This window comes from Chelon labrosus (genome assembly GCF_963514085.1).
Source record: "Chelon labrosus genome assembly, chromosome: 16".
Taxonomy (NCBI): Eukaryota; Metazoa; Chordata; class Actinopteri; order Mugiliformes; family Mugilidae; genus Chelon; species Chelon labrosus.
In genome coordinates, this window is record NC_140349.1 from 13,362,929 (window position 1) to 13,384,671 (window position 21,743).

The window sequence follows — 21,743 nt, forward strand, 5'->3', positions numbered from 1 at the left end:
AATGAAGTACAGTGTCCACTGCATCCTCATTTCCCTCAGTGTGATCCCAGACATGTTTCTGGACAGCATATGTTGAACGACAGGGACTGCATGTTGTGCCAAATGCAATTCTTAGACATCAGGAGGCCTTTTGCACTGCTTGTCAAGACACAAGAATCTCAGGAGTGGTTTATCACCCGGGTTGCAACCTTATTTGGTGGAACATACCCTTGATATCGCCACTGATCGCCACCATCTGCTGGTGAAATCGTAGAAGAACAGCAAGTAGAGAGGGGCCAAGAGCAGGACCTGGAAGAAGACCCGCTTTAGCTGATTTATTTCATCACTTTGATCTATTACCAATTCTACGACATCTGTCTTTGTCAGCAGGGGTGTTGACTAGTGTTTGATTCCATCTATTTCTACTCAGGTGGCCTGTGCATGTAAACGTTCCATGGCTTCCTCGTCTTGTTTCAAGCTAGTGATCAACTTCTCATTCTGAAAGGGGAGCATATTAGCTAGGGGTTGCCATGTGAAATAAAAAGGCACTGGACAGAACCAGGTGACTTACTGAGAGAAGTAGGTCTTTGTAGTGCCCATCCCAATCTTGTCCTTACTGCAACTGGTGCTCCCTTTGGACCATGAACCTTTTCTATAGGGGTGACGAGGAATGGGTTGCAGAATGCCTTACAATTAGAGCAGAGCTTCTTCAGAGTACACTCTTCTTCTTTGTGGTCTATACCACATTTCCAACATCTGTTTTTGCCTTTTAGACATTTTCCCTCTTTGTCAGGACTCATTCTCCTTACTGTAAGCAAAAAAAAAAACAACAACATGAGCTTCTTAAATGTTTTTGGACAGAAGCACATGACTCTGAGACAAAAGTAGACTTGCTTTGTCTCTGTCTTTTATTTCAAGCGATTTACATGCATATGGTAACGAAATACATACATTTATAATAATATAATATGTTTTATCCAGGTATTAAGTCATAAATGAACTATATCTAAAAGCAAGTTAAAAGTGAAGAGGTTGTTTTTGGCTAGCACTATTTCGTTATTGTTATTAATCTTAATTAAATCATTGATTTAAATATTAGACTTTATATTCAGACCCTGAACCTCGCGGGAGCTTTTGGGTCACGTGACGGTAGCAGTGCGCAGCAGCTTTTGCGCAAACGCAGATCTACTCTCCCGATCAGCTGACTCTGAGTGAGAGATGCTACGTTGAAGGACCTCTGACTCGAAAACCTGCTGTTATCCGCGCTATGTATGGGAAGCTGCTGCTGTTTATCTGAATTACACCGTGTGGAGCGAACGCCGAGGCCGCCAAACGCATCGGTAAGTACGGAAAAGCACCGATTTGCGACGTCGTGACAGCGTGAGGCTGCGATGATAAACAAGCTCGTGTCAGCCAGCAAGCAAGCAAGCAACCAAGCAAGCTAACACTGAATCTGATCACAGGTGAACCAAGTGTTTTCTTCTGCTGGATGTCACACAGATTTTTATTTTAATTTATCCGAGAATCTACCGTGAATCAAATACAAGCGGTCGTGTGACGTTCACGGCGTTTAGTAAAGACGAGGATCAGTGTTTAGCACACTTCCACAAGCAAGGACCTGATCATATGACATTCAATCAGCAGACATGGAGACCTGTCTGTCTCAGCTGTGATGCAATCAGCCACTTCTGTTTAGTTCAGGGAGCACATTATAACCAGTGAGAGGAAGTTGAATGAATCAGAAGTGGAAAGAGGAAGAAAGAGCTTTAGAATAAGACTAATGTGGGAATAACTGTACTTGTCTACACTCTGGGGCTTTTACTTAATCAAAAGTAGTAGAAATACAATATAAAAACATGAACATTATTACTTTTCTATAGCTTATATAAATGATTTTATTGGATGAATATTTTATTGATGCATTAACGCATAAATAGTATTTTAATTATGTCAGTTTTGCCACTGCTGTTAATTGAATACATAATATTATTAACAAGCAACTACATTTGTCAGATAAATTAAGTAGAAGTAAAGTTTATTTGGGAATTTAGTGGCGGTTGAAGTTTAAAGTCCAAATTTAGCATTTAAATGTAAACTGTAAATGTCCGAATATATGCAGGCAGGGGTGTGGGCTGTTTGTGTACCCTCTGAATGATGTAATTCCTTTGCACAACAAGTTACATCCTTTTTTAACGCTGTATCGTCACTACACACGTTTAAGAAAGGCAACTGGACTTGTAGAGTTTACAACAATGAAAACAGCTCTCTGTTATTTTAAACTAATGTTGAATACCATAACCTTTGGTGCTGGACTGTTACATTAGGATGTATTCGTTTCCACTGTTGTATTGGAATGAACTGTCTCGTTAGGCGTATCTTTACTAATAATCCTCCTCTTACTTTTTATCCTCAGTGATTTCTTCACATCACAGTCGACAAACTTCCTGCCTGCAGCCATGACAGAATTCTGGTTGATCTCCGCTCCGGGGGAGAAGACTTGCCAGCAGACCTGGGACAAGCTGATGTTGGCCACCACGCGCACCAACAACCTCTCCAATAACAACAAGTTCAACATCCCGGACCTCAAGGTGAAACGCAACGATCCCCTGCAGCTGCACGCGCTTTAATGGAATGCATGGGTGGACGGCACCCATGCATTCGTTTTGGTTGTTATTTTACGTTATCTGTCATCTCGAACAGGTCGGGACGCTAGACGTCCTAGTGGGTCTGTCGGATGAGCTGGCGAAACTGGACACTTTTGTGGAGAGGTAAATTTTTTTTTGGATTTGTAAAATATAGTAGGAGACTCTATTCTATACCTCCCCAACGTCTGTTGTGTTTCTCTCTTTCTGTAACTTCACATCCTGTGTCTGGCTTCAGCGTGGTGAAGAAGGTTGCTCAGTACATGGCCGACGTTCTTGAAGACAGCCGAGACAAAGTCCAGGAGAACTTACTGGCCAATGGAGGTAACCACTGTTAACATCATCAGCCTGATTGATTGATAGATGCCAGGCGCTAAACAAAAGAAAAACAATCAATATAACATGCAAAGCCTATAGAAGGAGAGATGATTAACCCTGATGGCTTTTATCTGCAGTTGACCTGGTCACCTACATCAGCAGATTTCAGTGGGATATGGCTAAATATCCAATCAAACAGTCACTGAAGAACATCTCTGAGATCATCTCCAAGGTAAAAAAATCATCTCCTTTATGTTAAATTATTGGTTATTTAGTGCTTTTATTTCTTTTAAAGTATAATGTGTTAAGGCCTGACACACTAAACCCACATTGGAGTATTACTGGAAAGGTGAAGTTGCCCAAAAGTTGAACACACAGCAGGGGCCACGGGCAACGGGCAAACAGCACATACGTTGTACACATGCATGAAAGGATATAACTTCATACCCGTTGGTGTCAGTAGTCTGTATTCATCAGTCAAAAAGAAAAGCTGGAAGAGCTGCTATTAGCTGGGAGGCCAGGAAGTTATGAATGGTGGTCAGCTGAATACAGTTTATTTACTCTAGATGGACCTTGTTGATGTGGAAATATTTGTCTGCATGGATATTCAGAGGAGATAATGAAAATTAAAAACGAGAAGAAACCTTGATCAGCCAATCTGAGAGACCACCTGACCGCCGGCTTGGTGTGTCACAGCCCTTGTGTGTCTGGTGCGAGAAGCCCAACCCTCATTAAAGTCATATATTATTATTATTCTCTTTTTCCTGCTTGGTTTCTAGCAAGCGAGCCAGATAGACAACGACCTGAAGGCCAGAGCTTCAGCCTACAACAACCTGAAGGGAAACCTGCAGAATCTGGAGAGGAAGAACGCGTAAGTAGTCTTTAATTTGACACTCGGACACTCGCTTTGCAATGATAATTACAGCGAATGTAGACATGATTAGGGAAGAAAAAATACCATTCGATAGATTACAGAACTGTGTCAGTCTGTTTTTCTGTTGGGACAAGTTTCCCTTTCTAAAACGAATTTATTTAACTTAATTCAACGTCTTTTTCCTGCGTCCTCTTGTTAGCTGACAATCTGAGCTGTGTAAATATGTCTTCCCTTTAGGGGGAGCTTGATGACCAGAAGTCTGGCCGACATAGTGAAGAAAGAAGACTTTGTACTGGACTCAGAGTACCTGATCACCATGCTGGTGGTCGTCCCAAAGTGAGTACACCTGCATCATTATCTATGGGTCTAACACGTTGTATAGTTGTATTTTTAATCTTTAAAAGTACATTTAAAAGCATGTATTTAATGAGTTTCCAGAGGCTTCATCATATTCATAACTGTAAATGTTAAGTCTGACTTTTTATGCTTGGATATAAAATAATCTGATTATTTTTTGCTTTCCGTCTCCTCCAGGACAAACTACGCCGACTGGCAGAAGACGTATGAAACGCTGTCAGAAATGGTCGTGCCCCGCTCCACCAAGTGAGTGTCCTCTTGATAAAAAAACATTTAGAAACGATCCCCTGCGGGAAGACGATCATTTCTCCCTGTGCCCGACTCCGATTAAAACTGGAAACATTTCACGGTCGACCTACGGAAAGCAATTGACTCACATTAGAATAGAAAACATCATGTGGTTGACCTGCGGAAAGCAATTGACCTTTTGTCGATGCGGCCAGGTGATTGGAGATGTTGCACTCAGGGCTTTTGGACGGACACCACTCAGCATGGTGTGGTAACCTAGCAACCTGTATTTCCAGAGCAGATGTGGAGTAGGGACTGCTGATGGGACCTCGAATCAGGAAACATGCTATATCCGCAACAGACATTTGCACTTACAGGACAAGTTTTTATTATTTTTAAAATGCTTTAAAACTGAAGTATTATCTTGCTGCACAATTGATGGCTTTGATAACCCAGATCGGGAGATACACGACCACCCCCAGTCCGAAAACTTCTGCAGATCCCTTCAGACTGCACCGGCCTGCTCCGATTGAGGTGGTTGCTAGAGGCATTTTTATTTGTGAAATGTTAGTGTCCATGCATGCGCGCCACATTGCCTGACTCTAACCTGCTGCACAAGAGATGTTACGAGTTTTGTGGGAGGCCTCTTGTGCCGTCTGTTTCACAAGGACGCGGGAGTGAATCTTTGCCTTGGCGCATTCTTGCGTGACTGAACAGCGGCTAGTTAGCAGCGGCAATGACCACAGTAAAAATGAAAATGGAAACTTAAGAGGACTAAACCAGATACTGAAGCAACCACAGCTCAACTGCAGTAGTTCAGCAACCCCAACCATCGTGCGTTTGTGTACAAATTGATAAACAAAGATATCTTCACTGTCGTATTTTTTTGTCAAGCAGAGATGAAGCTAATGCTGTATTATTTTTTTAACGTGTGAAAACTGCTGGAACGTGTCAAACATACTGATCTTACATGTTTTTTTTTTTTATCCTCTTCTCCAGGCTGCTGTTTGAAGACCACGATAGTGGCCTGTACAGTGTCACCCTCTTCAGGAAGGCTGTAGATGACTTCAAACACAAGGCCAGAGAAAACAAGTAAATTATTCCAAGTCATAAGGATATCAGCTGCTCTGTTAGTTCATTTTATTGGAGTCAGAGTTTCTGGAAAGTGTTTTTCTTGTTTCATTTTTAGCCATTTTCCACATATTCAATTTGAATTGCTGATTTCCCCTGAATAAGATTCATGTATAAATTGGGAATCAATCCACCACAGATAGATAAACAGCAGTAATAATAGCTCATGACTGAACTTCTACGACAGACCTAATTTTGTTGGCTCTTGACAGTCCCCCTTCAATTAGCATGACAGAAGGATCTCGCCGTGTGTGTTGTGTTTTAAGTATTTTCCGTAGGTGTGTGTAGTGGGTGCTTGAGCACGCTCTCGGTCATCTGTGTGTTCGCTGACGTCTGATGACCAGCTCTCTGCTGTGTGTCTTGACCCAGGTTTACGGTGCGTGATTTCCAGTACAATGAGGAGGAGATGAAGGCAGACAAAGAAGAGATGACACGCCTGTCCACCGACAAGAAGAAACAGTTTGTACGGCTGCTATTTTCCACATTATTACATACAACACCACCACTGACATTGTAGGGAAGTAAAATATTAATAGAGTGCACTGTGTCCAGAGTGACCATGATCTGGTTGCAGATTATATTTTCATATCATAGTTAAATAATGTCCAACGATCCTTTCAGTAAATCTGCTTACCCATGAATAAATTAAGATTTGACAATATTTAAAAACCACATTGCAGTTTCATACCCCTTTTGCATCAATATCGATTCCCTTTATATAAAGTAGTGTGTTGCTTTTACATACAAATCAATATCCATTATGTTCAAACCCCAACTAGTTCACACAGTAGCTGATGAAGCTATTCAGAGCCAAGTAAATCCATCCATATTACGTTGTAAATCTGGTGTCTATGCGCTGATGCACTGGTAAAGATGCATTTTATGACAACCAGTTGTGATTATTGTGCCAGAGCTGAACATCGTAGCAACCACAGAGATGGAGAAGGAATGGGTTACAGCAACTAAGAATATGGTGGAGGCTATGGCGGAAAAATGCCATTTAGTTAAGTTACTAATTTAACCTGGGTTCTATGAATTCACCGGAATTCATTCCGGCTGCTTCTCCATCTCTGCAATTTTCGAAAATTGAGGTGCGTACCCACTTTTAAGCAGCACTGCATACCACATAGACGAGCTTCGTCATTATTGCTGTAATTGCTCTCACTGCCAGAAGGGGGAGACATAAGAGCTACACTGTGTCTTTAACTTCAGTGGTGCTTAAAATTCTGATAAAATTCCGCTGCTCTCAATCCAGGGGCCCTTGGTTCGATGGCTGAAGGTGAATTTCAGCGAGGCCTTCATCGCCTGGATCCACATAAAAGCTCTGCGCGTGTTTGTGGAGTCAGTATTGAGGTGAGACGTCGTCCATCAACCAAACTTATTAACCTACATGTGTACACCCTTAATGTCATATTACCTCCACTGACCTCCATTTATGTTCATCTTGTGTTTCGTAGATACGGGCTGCCGGTCAACTTCCAGGCGATGCTGCTTCAGCCCAACAAGAAGAACATGAAGAAGCTGAGGGAGGTGCTGTATGACCTGTACAAACACCTGGACAGCAGTGCTGCCATCATTGACGTGAGTCTCATTAGCACCACCACGTTACTTACTTAACCCTCTTCTATCTGCATGACTTTATAGCTGAACAGTTGCAGCAGATTATATTAGGAGCTGTTGGCTTTAGTTCCATTCAAGCATAAATGTATTTCCCAAAGTATATTCCTTCATGGACACTGTTGTGCCGTTAAACTTCGCGTGCCGTCTGCCTCCAGGCCTCCATGGACATTCCAGGTCTGAACTTGAGCCAGCAGGAGTACTACCCTTACGTTTACTACAAGATCGACTGCAACCTCCTGGACTTCAAAGTCTAAAACCGTTGCCATTATCATCGTGTGCGGAAGTGTTATGATGTGACACATTCACATCCACCAGCTTTAATTTATTTCTTCCCCTACCTTCTTTTCCATCCTCGTTTTTGTCTCCTTGTTCTGGTTCTCGTACATTCCTTGATCTGCACCTAATAAGTTGTTGGGAGCGTAAGTGCTGATTGGCGACCATCAGTAAGATCAGATTATTTAAGGTCTCTAATCAGAATTTGACATGTGAGTGAGTGTGAATACAGGCCTTCTTATTTCCTGTTTCCTGTTTTCCTGCCTGTACCACACTTTAGGTGAACATCTTCCCAGCCGGTTGACATTCCCTCATGGCACCAGAGTTCATGTAAAATACTGTGTTTTTATTGTCGCTTTCCCCCTACTTTATTTAAAGCAACACAAAAAGGTACACACGTGGGGGGAAGTGGGGAGAAAAATAAATGTATGTTAAATATAGTATTTATTTTAAGCCTCTAAAAATCAGTGAATATGGTTTTGTTTGTTCAGTTTTTTGAAGGTGACGTGTTTTTAGCTCCATGTAAGGAATGCCTGTTTACAAGTAGATGTTGACCATTGTTTCCCCTTCTCCAGCTATAATCCCGTGAAACACTGAAACTGGTCATTTTACGGTACAAAGAAGCAATATGTTTGCTGGCTGTGTGCTCCTGTGACCTCTGTATATTAAGCGGTTTGAGAAAAAAAAACGAATCACATGTATATGTGCAATCACTGTATTGTCAGTATAACAGAAAATTGAACCACATATTTAAAAGTAAATGTGAAAATAAACACTCTATGTCAAAGATACCTGTGTTTTTTTCCCCCCCTCAGGCTGACACAAACCAACATCAAATACATACCTTTTATGTTCACAAAAAGAAAATCTATTCATAAACTAATGAACAAAAAATCAAGATTAAGCTGCAAAGTTGCTGAACAATTTTTAAAAGGAGACGAGCAGAAATGCAGAGGAAAATCTGTATTTATCTACAAAATGTTGCAAGAAGACCCACTGAACAACTGCAAAGGCACTTAAAAATGACTAAAAACTGTACAAATATACAAAAAGACGGAACATTTAAGAGACAAACGGTCATGAAATCATCCAAAATGACCACAAACGCCAGTACAAAGTGACAAAAATTCAACAAAATCAGGCAAAATAATTACAAAAACACACAAATCAAGTATTAAGAGATGCAGAAGGAAAAACGGATGAAGAATAATAAAGATAATGCTGAGGGTCTTGGAGGTGGAAGTCATTTTACGTGCTCGTAATTCATCTAAATGTGTCTAAACATGTACGTGCATGTTTATTTCCACACAAATGCACAGTGGGAGATTTGTCTTAGTTGGTGATTGTTCATTTTTCTTACCGACTTATCATGTCAAGCTTGGCTTTTAGAGTAATGCTACGTATACTTACAAGTATTATTATTTATCAATAAACAAACGCGGGCCATCTACAAATACTGGTCTATTAATGATGGTTTTCTTCCATTTAATTTCCCAGGGAGGCAAAAAGAAACCAAATGGTGGAATGAATCTGTAGCAGAGGTATGGAAAGGGATCCCAAAATGTGACATCAAAAGTTTACATCTCAGCAGCTATGACCTGTGAGTCTGTCTTTCCAAATCATGAGGTGGGCTACATGCAAGGGAACAAATCTAAGTGCTGAGATCCAGTCACAGGATCTCTGGAACAAGAGAATATATAATAAAAAAACAAAAAACAATATTATGTATGATTTCAGGTGAATTTTTTTTTTTAGTTATATACCTTTTTGCAGTTGGAATATAAAGTCTGTGTGTATAACAGTACAAATAATCTGGACTATAAATGCCAAGACTTGCATCATGCACCAGTGCATTTAGGTAGAAGATAAAGCAAAGTGAAATTAAGCACTTTTCCCTTCTGCATCTTTCACTTCAGTCAATTATTTTCATTGGCATTAGTGCATAATTTCACGATGATGATGACGATGGTGATGGTGATAATGATGGCCCCCTCTCTCAGCCTATCAGCGCTCAGGTGTAGCCTCCCCCCGCCCCCTCAGGATGACGCAGATCCCTCCCGTGTGTTCATGCTGATCAGCTGTTGTCTGTGGAGAGGACCGTCAACCAGCGGCAGCAGGAAACAGCAGCATCTGCGACGGATGATGGAAACGGAAACACGGATTGGAGCTGCAGTAGAGATCCCGGAGAGGATGCTGCGGCTGCTGTGAGAACCAACCGATCCTTTGAGTCTTTCTATTTTTATTTTCCGTTTCATGTTTTTTAAGTCCGCGTCAGCCTCAGCTACACCTGCCGTGGATGATTTTCTCGATGGGTTGTGGAGGGAGTCGGGCGGACGCGATCATCGAGCCGAGGTACCATGAAAGCTGGACCAGAGAAACTGAATCGACGTGGCTGACCAACACGGACGTAGAGACTCCTTTACCTGTGGCAAACAGTAAGGACCTCCATCATCATTTTTTGTCAGTGCATTCATCACAGGCCACATGACTCCCTGTGCACAAGGCATCCTGTTTTGGTCTAAAACGTGAGAACAGGGTGCAATAAAAAAGCTAAAAGAACCATTCAAATCACAAGAAGCAGCTTTATATTTACGGTTACTACACATGTTGTGTCTTAAATGAAGCCGTTAACTGTTCCCCATCATAAGGTAAAGCTCTGGAGGCCAACTTGAGGGAGAAGAGGATGGTGAACACAGGCACCCAGTGTGGGAAGCAGGGCCTCACCAGCACCGGCTCCAACCACCAGAGGAGACCCAGACGCTCCCTGACTGATGTAGGTGTCTCTGGTAGCTTGTCCTGCTATGTCCGTCTTATCTGTGTGTCTGTCTCTCTCTCATGCACGGTGACGTCCAGGATTTGAGGCCCAGCTGCAGGACATACTGTACCTGTCATCTTACATTACTTCTCATATGCACCCTGGATGCTCTGCAGAATTAATGAGGCATTAGACTCCAGCTGTCAGTAGCTTTTAATGTATAATCCCTCTTTGTGACTGTTACAGTGTCCAGTGTATGTTGAAACTGCGTCACAAAGGTGATTCTAGAGTATGATCGTTTTCTAGGATGTAGTTTGTGGTGCCGTTAAACTGGACTGAATGAAAACGATAGAAACATGTGTCAATATAACACAATAAAATTCAATAGCACCACAAACCACAGCCTCCAAAACGACAACACAGTCGAATCAGCTTCTCTCTCTGTTTCATAACTTTCATGAAGATAAGATTTAGTGCAGGACTGGTACATTAGGATGTATTTGCGTTCACCAGTGTACCCAGTGAACTGGGAAGCGGGCGTATTTACATAGTCTTTAACCTTTGTTTGATCAGGTATGTCCCGCAGAAACCGAAAACATACAAGGAAACTGAGCAAGACATGCCTTAATCAATATTTAGAGAACAAAAAGAAATGTATGCATTGTTCTGTTCATTGTTCAAAAACCATGGGAAAAGATTTATAATACCTTTTTGCTAAGCATATCTTTTATCACTTGTAACTTAAATTTCTCTTTTTATTAATTTTATAGTGCTATTTGCACTTGAAACATTACAGTTAAGTCAATTAACACTCTTAATCTAGGTCTTATGAGTATGTGATTGTTGATATTTATACAAGGGAGGTATTCTCAGTCTTGACGTCACATTTATATTTATACAAATACAACAAAATGAAATAAAGAAAAAATAAAGACAGCTGAAAATGTTGATACAAGGTGGAAAACACAGAAGTATAAATTCAGCATTAGTTTCAACCCTGTAGAGGTTTTCTGAAAGTATATAATCTATGTTGTCTCAACTTTTTTTAACACGAATGAATGACAACATTTTCCCGTAGGGACGAACACTGAGAATGATAAATGGTTTGACACTATCTGGAATCAGGAGCATAGCGTTTTATTCCAAGCAATCTGTCTGCCTAATCTTTTAACTTGAGAGCTAACTGTATATATATATATATAAAACGACTACAGCCACTGTTGTCTGCTTCTAAAATTCACATTTCTGACAATACCAATGAATAGGAGCTAGGAAGATGCAGATACTTGTAGTTTTAGAGTGAATTTGGGGGCTAAACCCATTCATTGAAGACTGAAAGCTCAGTTAAAAAATGTATGAATTTCCTTGATATTCATTATATAATGTTTTCAACATCTTGCAAACATTGGCTATTGTGTTATTACTCATTAAACCTTCCATTTATGGCAGAGCTTCAGTGACTCAGTGACTCATCTTTGCCCTTTTTCAAAATCTTTCCATCTTTTTTTTTTTTCCGCAGCAAACCACTCGTGACTCCAAGCGGAGGGCATCAAAGGAGTCCAGTGCTCTGTCGAAGGATGGGCAGCCCGTCAGTATCAACAGCAGTGGAGATCCTGAACCCGGGAACGTGTGTGACGAAAGATGAAGAAAAGCAGAGACTCCGCGAAGAAGAAGAAAAAGACGATGGCAGGAGCTGCGTGAAGCTCACCTGAAGACGGGGCAGATGGTGATTCGCCGAAGTGTGTGGACGGTGTTTGCTAGAGACTGTGCAAGATCTGACCTGGCTGTTGGTCGCAGTGATTTACAACATACGCACCTGCATACGTCTCCACCCAAAGACCTCCGGATGCTGCATCTTTGTCGTGCCATTGCAAATGCATGTGTGAAGAAGAGAGTGGGTGACAAACAATGTTCGCGCTCTCCACCGTGCTTTTTCTCCCATGCTTACGGTGCCAGTCAGGGAATGTTTCACTGTGTTCAGCCAAAATCTTTAGAAAAACAGAACAAAACAGATCGTCCCATATGGACATGATAATCACAATCTGCACATCCAATGTGTTGCGTGCGGGGCCTTCCTAAAGAATTTGCTTCAGTTCTCTGTGCAAGTATACTCCTTTTGTTGTGAATGGTATGGGAACCAGTGATGATGCCGTTTAAACTCAGTCGATGCTGTAAGTGATTATCATCTATAAGAACCTGAAGTGCTGTTTAGAAGTTGAGATTTGAAGCTTGAAGGCTAAAAAAAAAACTTTTCTAGCCTTTGCAAGTTAAAGAAACAAACACACCTGCATGTGCCTACAATTTACCTGGATTTGAGCTGCTCCTGTGTTATATTTTGACCGTTATATTTTGACTTTATTCTGTATTAGTATTATTGCTCTCTTTTACTCTCTGTTATGTCGTGTAATGGTACACTTTATTTGTCACGTTGTATCGTAACAACACGTCATTTTTCGTGGCTTACATGACTTGCATGTATAAATCAGAATTATATTGATTCAGCGTTGGTAACAGAAGTCTCTAACAGAAGCAAGCCATTTGAAATAAATCACTTTGCCTCAAGCACACATGAAATAAACTCTTTAGTACGCCCAAGAGGTAATTCAGGACGATTAGGAAATTCAGAATATGACCAGCAGGTGGTAGTGTTGACAAACTGATTTCCTGTTAAATAAAGTACAAGAGGAAGACTATTCACAACAACCACATAGAAGTTGTCTTGTTCAGATTTGCTTAATAGTTATTATCAAGAGTTTTTAATCATTCTCTAAGGTGATACAGATGAAATATGAACATTTGACACATGTGATGTTCTTTATTTATTCTATTCTTTATTAGTTTGCTATCACTATTATTGATCCTTCTAGAAAACCTTCCATTTAAATTTTTTTGAGCAAATACTGTGAGAATTACAGCAGCAAAATTTGTCTTTCATTGCACCTGGAAAGAAATAGAAATGTGAAAAGCCAAAAATAGCCTCCTACGTGAATAAGATGTATCACCAAGCTTTACATTTATGAAATCCTTTCTCTTTACTCAGTGAGTGTATTAATAATTCACAATACAATTAGCTTTATTAGTCATGCAACCACAGCCATTAATCTTGAAGTGACGTCTAATAATCTAATAGGATAGAGATAAATATGACAAACATGCTCAGTACTGTGGGCTGGGGTATTTTCTGTTTTCAAAAGCAAGTAAAACAACTTGATGATAATAATGGGCAGAGAGTGGATGAAGAAATATATAATAATAATATAATAATACATTTTATTTATAAGCGCCTTTCAAGACTCGCAAGGTCACTGTACAAAAACATAAAGACACAAAACAAGACAGAATAAACAAATGGAACAGTGCAATCAAGGTGGATAGGCTATCTGGAACAGGTGGGTTTTGAGTCTGGATTTAAAGAGAGGGAAGGAGTCAATGTTTCTGATGTCCGGTGGGAGTTAGTTCCAGAGTTGGGGAGCAGAGCAACTGAAGGCTCTGCTCCCCATGGTACTGAGGCGAGCCGAGGGGACAGAGAGGTGGATAGAGGAGGAGGATCTGAGGGAGCGGGAGGGGGTGACAATATGGAGGAGATCCGAGAGATAAGGGGGGGCGAGGTTTTGGATGGCCTTGAAGGTGTGGAGAAGGATCTTGAAGTTGATGTGGGATTTGACTGGGAGCCAGTGGAGATGCTGAAGCACATATATACTTAATTAAAATGTTGCAATATTGCATTCGGTCAACTTAAAAACAGACTCATTATTCAATATGTACAATGGTCCCCTCTTCCTTCCAGAGCGTCATAGGCTACTGTCATTTTTAATAGGCAATCCTGAAATAATTAATTAAACATTTCTTCACATATCATCATATAAACAGCATTTCAATGCAGTAGTATGCTTTGCCGTGTCCTGATGAGTAAATGAATCCTCAGATAAGACAAGGCAAGAGGAGACAAAATGAGATGAGACCAGACAAGATGAGACCATACGATACTGAGATAAGATTAGACAAGCCCAGACCAGGCGAGACAACGTAAGAAAAGACACAAGTAAAGACGAGATGAGATGAAACAAGAAATCCAGTAGTATTCAGTACCTTTAAAATAATTACAAGTGCCTCAAAACGGTGTAACCAAGACAATGTACACCAATCAGGCATAGCATTATCACCACCTTCGTAATAATGTGTAGGTCTCCCTTGTGCCTCCAAAAACAGCTCATCAGAGAATGGACATGGGTCTTCTGAGGGTGTCCTGTGGTGTCTCGTAACAGAATGTTGTTAGTGGGGGCCTTTGGGTCCTGTGGATTGAGGGGAGGGGCCTCTGTGGATACTTGATCAGTTTGGGATCCAGTGATTTTGGAGGCCAGTCAACACCTTGTACTGTTTTTCATATTTTTTAAGCTGTTCCTAAACCATTTTTGTGTGTGTACCTGTATCAGACTGCATCCTGCTGGGGATGGCTCCTGCCATCAAGAAGTGTCATTGCTATGGGGTGGGGGTGCCTGGTCTGGTCTAGGTCGGTGGTACATGTCTAAGTAACATCCACATGAATGCCAGGTCCAAAAGTTTCCCAGCAGAACATCGCATTATCTCAAGATGGGCAATGTTATTCACGTCTCAGTGAATCAGTGGTCATAATGTTATGCCTGAACAGTGTACTTCCCATTAACATTCAACCTACACATAACTGCACATCCATAATTGTGTTATTTTAATATATGTGTATATATTTTATGTGTACATCATTAGTTGTAATTGATTTTTTTATATTAAATTTATTTTATTTTTAATATTAGACTTAAACACCGGATGTTGCGTGATTTAAAACAGACAGTTTCCGCCTCCGTCCGGTTGAAATTGATGGACAGTTGAGCCGGCGGTTGAACCCGGCGCGCGCTAGGACCACACGGAACGTGCTGCCAGTTAGCTGCCTGTCGCTCAGAGCCGTTGGTGCTCCCCGTCCAGTCGGAGGAACACATCCAGATGACAGCTCACTGAGAGGCTGAATATGTAGCTCTGTTACTCTGAAACACTACCTGACAGATATCTCTCGTTTATTTTCCTCGTGTTTTTTTTTTGCGGGTGATAATGGTGTGAAGATGGCCAAGCGACCGGGGACCGAGGACGGGATGCTGACTTCGCCGACCATTCTCCGGGATTTCTCCCTCGACGATTTAACCGTCGGAGACGTGAACATGGATAGCTGCGACGGAGGCGAGGAGGTCTCCTTGGAGGAAATCCTCACTCTCTACAGCCAGCCGATTAACGAGGAGCAGGCGTGGGCAGTGTGCTATCAGTGCTGTCGGACTTTAGCGCAGAAGCACAGGAGGAAAAGCTCCAAGTCCACCGGTGCCTCAGCAGCGGAGTATCCAAGGAAAATTGAGGGACCCGGGGATGTGAGAATCGCGAGAGACGGGACTGTGAAACTGCGCCTTGAACACAACACAGGTAACTAAACGAACCGAGGCCACGGAGGTGTCTGTAACTGCGCAGATAAACACTCCTGTCTCAACAGGGTGCCAACAATGAAGCGTTTTTTTTTTTCCCCCCCTGCACATCACTCACAGGCCGATGGAGCATCCTTACAAAGAGGCCATATTGTTGTGGCTGCTTGCTTCCAGCCATGTGGTGAATTTGTTTACAGGCGCCCGACGCGCTTGTTAATAATACATCATAGATCACCGCATAGCCGGCGGGAATCACAGACAAGACCATGAAAACTGTACTATCAGGGATTCATTCAGACAGTCGATGCTATTCACATCGCAGATACAGCTTAATTCAGACGGGGGTGTGTTTGTGTATGTAAGCTGGGCTGGTTCTGGGGTGGCTGCGGTGCCCCTGCAGCGGTCAGTTAGCTTCAGTAAACAATAAAACCATGTGATGCGTTCAAATTCGCAGGGCACCTTGGGTCCAAGCAATTCGGTGAACGCCCGGCAAAAAGCCAAACACGGATGAGTCATGTAGGTGCTAACAGTCCCATTATTCTCCGGGTTGTGACATTTTCAGTTAAAGGCACAGATTAGGAGGGAGAGGTTAGGAGGCAGCAATCAAGCTCGATCTGGGCTGCAATCACCACCTGGACATGTTGAAATATGTTTGGATAAACGTTATAGGGCGCAGGTCTGCACCACAAGACCCCATACAGTAAATAACTTCTATTTTGGTCGCCTTGACTGGAAATGAAGTTATAAATAGATGGACTGATTCATTTATTGGCGGCAATTTAGATGATCCTTGAAGTTATTTAGGAAGCAAACATGCCCCAGTTTCACCTGGTAAGGGGCGGTGAATATTTCCTGTTAGAGTAGTTGAAATCATTTTGTTTTGATGCCATTATTGCAACTGCAACCTCAGCGACCACATTTTTAGCCATCATTTACTCAAACTTACCTATTTTGCCTGCAGTTAATGGCTAATATCAAAGAGGTCCAGACTCTCTGGACTCTCCTGGGCTCTCAAATGCCACTTAGCAACCGGGATGCAGTGAAGTTACAGATTAGACGTCAACATTAAAAGCCAGCAAAGTATTTGAAACTCGCAGTCTTTATTCAAAATAGCTTCCAGCAAGGCTGATTCATGCACAGGTGTGTGTGTGGAAAGGTAATGTTTGAAAGGCGTGTGTCCTTTTAACTGCATTCTGTCAACGTGTGAGAGATAAAAGTTGGGTGTGGGAGGAGGTGTGTCTGTTGGCATGGCCTCAGGCCTCGAGCTTGTGTCCCTTTTCTCTTGGGAACTTGTCAGCTACGTTTCTTACCCTTAACCTCCCAAGTTCACCTCTGCTTCATCCCAGTTTGTTTAGCTCCCCATTAGCTGTTTGCTACGATCTGACACTTGCAGAATAAACACAGTCGGTGCTAAAAATAGACCAAATGTGATGATTAGATGCACAGACGAGTTTGGAGATTATGGGGAGAGTCCTCTGCTGCCTCATCTGGCTAGGGGCTGAGGTATTTTGGGACAGCTTGGCCGCGTCCTGATTCTTATTAGGCCCGGTGATGAGAGAGACGTGAGACCTATTAAGGTTCCAGCAGCTCGGCGGCTAGTTGTAGGTTATTACCCCGGCGGAAAATGAATCCTTACGCAACCTGCATATGGCGTAAAAACACGAGTCGGTGGCAAGGTGACAAGATCTGGCCGGCACGCGGACCGCCAGCACCGAGCTCTCTGCAACCTCCTCTCACTCGGTAAAGAGGTGTCGTCCAGAGCCGCGCACGGCAATCAAGGCCAACACAGGAAGTGTTTATTTTCATGACGCATTGCTAACAGAAAAAAAATAATTAGCAGCACGGAGTCTGAGTCAAGTCCTATTTTAGGGTGGATTGAGGCGAGTTGCACGCTGTTCCTGCCGCAGTCGGATCAATTCACACAGAACATTGGAGATAATGTATTCCACGTTGAGAAGAGAAGGGTTGAGCCTGAACGCCGCATCAAGATGAGACACTTGTTTACGCAAAGACTTTCAGTGATTCATAGCTACTGTGCAGACGTTATTTTAAGGAGCATTCTCTTCTATATTTATTTATTTATTAGATTGAAGCGTAAAACACTGGAATTTAAATCTGAGAAGATATCTTTGCGGTGTGCCCATCTCACTCCGTGAAGCCCTTTCAGCAGCACAGAGGTTTATTTATTTTAATTTGTATCAGCTTGTCGGGGGTGACAGTATATGCTGCTTCAAGTATGTCCAGTGAGATTTATTGTCCCGGGAGAGACGAGCGTCCCTGCCAAGCCACCTCGCCCTGGCTGGGGAAAAACAGAAGACGTAGTGTTTCCCATATGAGTGTCTGAGGATAAATGTTTTTCCTCCCATCTGTTAGCTGCCCCTAGTTTTTAGTGACCTGCACAGAATAGTGCTATGAAATAGTCCTCAAATAGGACGTCCTGTGATTACTTTATCTGAGAGCTTTACCCTGTCATCTTCACCTTGGTGTTTGCTCATGGGGGCTTCAGGATCTCCGTTTTCATTGATCTAGGTGCTACAACTAAAAATGAACTCTCAGATGATGGACGTAAATGGAAAGTACAGCACCTACATTCAGGCTGGACGTTGCACATCTGGTCAAAGTTTTCTCGTTTTTCCGTGCAGTGATCCAAGTTTTACACTCTGGTCCGGTGCCAAAGTCTGCGACTCTGTCACTGCTTGCACTTTAATCTGTGCCCTCAGTTATCATACCCGCGATTATCATATTTAAAAAACTTCACCGCATAAAACCAACCGAAATGATTCAACTGGCCTAACAGATCTACGCCGGGAATAATGATTTCCGAACGGAGCGACTCCAGCCCAGAGGTACCCCACTGAAGTTTTGTGTGTGCCCCTTCAAGGATTAATCAATGAATTGAAAGTTATGCGCAGGCTAAACACTGAATAAACTAATTCACTTACAGGAATGAACCCGATAGAGTATGTTTCAAAACATATTTAGTTCATCATTGTGGGAAAGGAGTTTCTTCCGTGTTGTTTCGCTCTTATCTTAGGTGCGTTAGAAATGTCACTGGCAGAAGAGATAACGATGTCAGAGCTTAATCTTTTGTCTAATAAAATGAAATGAAAGTACAATAAAAAGAGAAAGTGTACAGTAGTTTAAGGGTCATCTATTTTTTTTTCCTTAACCCTAAACGTAATCTTAAACCTCATGCAATGATTCAGGGGAAGGTCACAGTCGGGGTCGCGGTCATGCCGTCTTTATTTTGAATTTCCATATTCTGAGGACGGTTTCCATGGTAACGGCGGAGGGAACTGGTTGGGATGTCTTGTATTCGGAGAATGAATGAACAATCGCGTTACTATAACCAGCCCCCAGTGGCACCGTTGACACCTCAGTTAGCCCCAGGCAGTAACTGCAGTGAAAACATTATGTTTTATTCAGTCGCCAGTTTCACAGTCGTCTGTTGAGTAATCACGCATTCCAGCTCCTTCAGTTTGGCAGCGTTTACTCTCCATTCTCGCTCCTGTCATTCATTTTTAATAATTAATGCTCTGTGATGTGATGCGGTGCGGTGTTTTCCCCCTATCGCTTCACTCGGAGATGTCTTGCACACAGCACATTCGCACAAATCATTAAAATGGTGTGTGGCTGTCAAGAACGGCTGCTTGCGCAATAAATTAGCTCCCTCGTTGTCTGTGAGTGTAACCCGTAAATCTCTTTTTCTGCTGTGTCATTGCAGATAAATACCAGCCGGCCCCCACGTCACTAGAGGTGAGTCCACATCCGTCTCTTTTGTCACGTTCAGTTTTAGAAGAATATATGTTTTCCTTTTCGGAGAGTGCTGCCCTTTGCCCTGGCTGTCTATTCATTATAAGTCACACATGTTATTACCCTCTGGATATAATATCAGACTTTTGCTTGAGTGTGTGTGGGCAGTGAGTTATTTCACTGCTTTGCTCCACCAAGTGTTTCAGAATCTGTTTTCCTAGCTTGCCCACCACCAAGAGTGAGCAACTACACCACAAGCATGCTGGTTTGGTCGTGGTGTCGCAATATTGTTGACTGTGTCCTTGAGGAAAACATTTTTTCCTTATCAAGTCATTGCAAGGAGACACTGTTGGTGAGTTGTGGTGTTTTCTTGTGTATTTTCTTTTATCAGGAGCTGCTTAGTGTGTCACATCAGCACCATCCACTTATAAATGCAGTGTGGCACAGATGGGATCGGCTCTCAAGGATTTTGCAGACTCTGATCACACAAAACCTACTTTCAGGCCGTCAACGATCACAGCGACCATGCATAAAAAAAAAAGATGTCGTGCAAATATTTGTTTTAAGTGCTCCGACCTTCGATGAGCTAATCACAAATATTAATGGGAGTCAATACAACTAGTGCTCTTTGTTATTAGACTGCGTCCGCTGCGGTCTGGTTCGCTTAAAAGAGAGCGTCTTTGTTCTTCTTCTTCTTTTTCTTTCGCGAATTTTTTTTTCGTCATCACTATTATACCCTCACGAAATCACGTGAGAGGGACATGTGGCCGTCGTGTGTTTGTTCAATCAAGGTACACCTGTATAATGCTGGGAGGAGACGTCTCTCGGTGAGCTTCATTATGTTTACGCTGAGTAATTACACAGAGAGGTCTGTGTTAATTCAGAGCAGTCAGACCGTCCCTCGTGTTTGTTTTGTAGTTCATGCGATCCGAAGCATGCACTGTGTTTTTCTTTTTTTGCGTGGCTAAGTTGGGGATAGGATTCCTCTACCTCAGCTGACTGTCAACATGGGTGAAATCTCACGGCTGAACTGGTGGCAAGCCACTGTAGGTAAATTTTCTCACGCAGCCAGCAACCTTCCCATTCTTTTACTTGGTTTGTTTGGTTGTAGCCCGTGCAGAGTTGCTCCTTGCGTGATTAGCATTGTTGCTACAAACAAGGTCTGGACAGGGTGTACTCATTGGTTGTTTCTTGAAAATAACATCTTGCGTAATGGTGGTTTGGAGATGTTAAAAATGGCTTTACTCCTTCACAGTGTGGTTAAAATTTGAGTAAACACTTATAATGAATATTTTTTTTTAATTGGACTCATTAATCTAAATCAGTTTCCCTCCACGGGCTAGACAAACAATGCCAGTGTTGGCACAATTGAACATTAACCATACAGAGTGTGCATCTCGAACAGGTGATGCTTGTAGTTACTGGTGGTAACATCAGATGGAGTTTAACTCCACAGGTCACAGAATTGACCTTTGGCTAAGCCCCGCCCCCCTTAGTTACTGTTGCTACGTCTGACATTCTCTTCTGGGCTGTGGTTTTCTGGTTATCTATAAGGCTCTGGTATCAACATGGCTTATGCTGTGACAGCTCTTCCTGCTGAACTTTTGTCAAACTTTTATAAAGCAGCAAATAAAGTGTCCGATAGAAGTAGGCAAAAGGGGCTGCAATATGCGTTCGAAGGCTATATTCAGGACATACAAGTGAAACGCAACGAACAACAAGGCATCCAAATAGAGGCAATTTGCATACCGGTCACAGTCAGAAAATGAACCACCGCATATCCTATTAATCGAGACGGAGGCTGGGACTGACAATATCAAGGAGCAACACTGTTCGTGCAAAGCTGGGTACGTCTCTATTCACTTCTATAATCGTTATTACGAAGCAAACGGACTAACGTTACGCACGTATAACGTTGTATTTCTTCAGCGTGTGCTAGCGTATCAACAACTATGCAACTTAAGCTGTAACGGTGATGTTTTGGTTAGCTCCACAGGGTTTTGCGCGCACATCATTGGGCTTATCCATACCCTGGATATATACCGACAGTATAGCCTGCCGAGACCGAAAATACGAGACGCCTGCGTTAAAGTCAATGGAGCGCTGTGGAAAAAGTGTCGGACCCCTGTGGGAGCTGTGATTGGTCAATCTACATTCTAGGGTGTGGCTTAGCCAAAGGTCAATTCTGTTCTGTCATTTTAATAAAGAAGACATGCAATAATGGGTCTTTTTACGTAGTTCTTTGAGAAACCCATTTTATTTTAGATTGCACATGCCATGAGTCCGTGAACAGCAGGTCACAGTGAAAGGAGTTGGTTTCCTTGCTGAGAAGGCAGCCTGCCACCTGCAGCTCTTCATCTAACACCTCACCA

General features: G+C 42.3%; 3 protein-coding genes across 5 annotated transcripts in view; all 3 read left to right on the forward strand.

Moving 5' to 3' along the window:
• Positions 1-1,179: 1,179 nt before the first annotated feature.
• atp6v1c1b (ATPase H+ transporting V1 subunit C1b) lies at positions 1,180-8,203 on the forward strand. Its single transcript, XM_084562761.1, has 13 exons — positions 1,180-1,319; positions 2,393-2,567; positions 2,680-2,747; positions 2,860-2,945; positions 3,077-3,171; positions 3,719-3,810; positions 4,051-4,149; positions 4,348-4,416; positions 5,398-5,490; positions 5,899-5,992; positions 6,785-6,882; positions 6,987-7,110; positions 7,305-8,203. The coding sequence occupies exons 2-13, from the start codon at positions 2,436-2,438 to the stop codon at positions 7,401-7,403; spliced, it is 1,149 nt and encodes a 382-aa protein (XP_084418887.1). The 5' UTR covers positions 1,180-1,319; positions 2,393-2,435; the 3' UTR covers positions 7,404-8,203.
• Positions 8,204-9,718: 1,515 nt separating this feature from the next.
• LOC311500909 (uncharacterized protein) lies at positions 9,719-12,760 on the forward strand (the record flags this gene model as incomplete). Its single annotated transcript, XM_084562544.1, has 3 exons — positions 9,719-9,857; positions 10,071-10,195; positions 11,697-12,760. The coding sequence occupies 3 exons, from the start codon at positions 9,719-9,721 to the stop codon at positions 11,820-11,822; spliced, it is 390 nt and encodes a 129-aa protein (XP_084418670.1). The 3' UTR covers positions 11,823-12,760.
• Positions 12,761-15,146: 2,386 nt separating this feature from the next.
• spire1a (spire-type actin nucleation factor 1a) overlaps positions 15,147-21,743 on the forward strand; it is a 28,552-nt gene continuing 21,955 nt past the window's right edge. For all 3 annotated transcript variants that reach the window (XM_084563626.1, XM_084563627.1, XM_084563628.1), the window contains exons 1-2: positions 15,147-15,619; positions 19,343-19,374. In XM_084563626.1, coding sequence (XP_084419752.1) covers positions 15,271-15,619; positions 19,343-19,374 — 381 coding nt within the window. In that variant the 5' untranslated portion in view covers positions 15,147-15,270. The remainder of the gene's footprint in view (positions 15,620-19,342; positions 19,375-21,743) is intronic.

Excerpts from the sequence above, each read along its gene's own strand:
- atp6v1c1b (XM_084562761.1), top strand. The coding sequence starts at position 2,436 with ATGACAGAATTCTGGTTGATCTCCGCTCCGGGGGAGAAGACTTGCCAG. Across the intron at positions 4,417-5,397 it reads GTCGTGCCCCGCTCCACCAA|GCTGCTGTTTGAAGACCACG; the intron begins GTGAGTGTCCTC and ends CCTCTTCTCCAG. Across the intron at positions 6,883-6,986 it reads TTTGTGGAGTCAGTATTGAG|ATACGGGCTGCCGGTCAACT; the intron begins GTGAGACGTCGT and ends TGTGTTTCGTAG.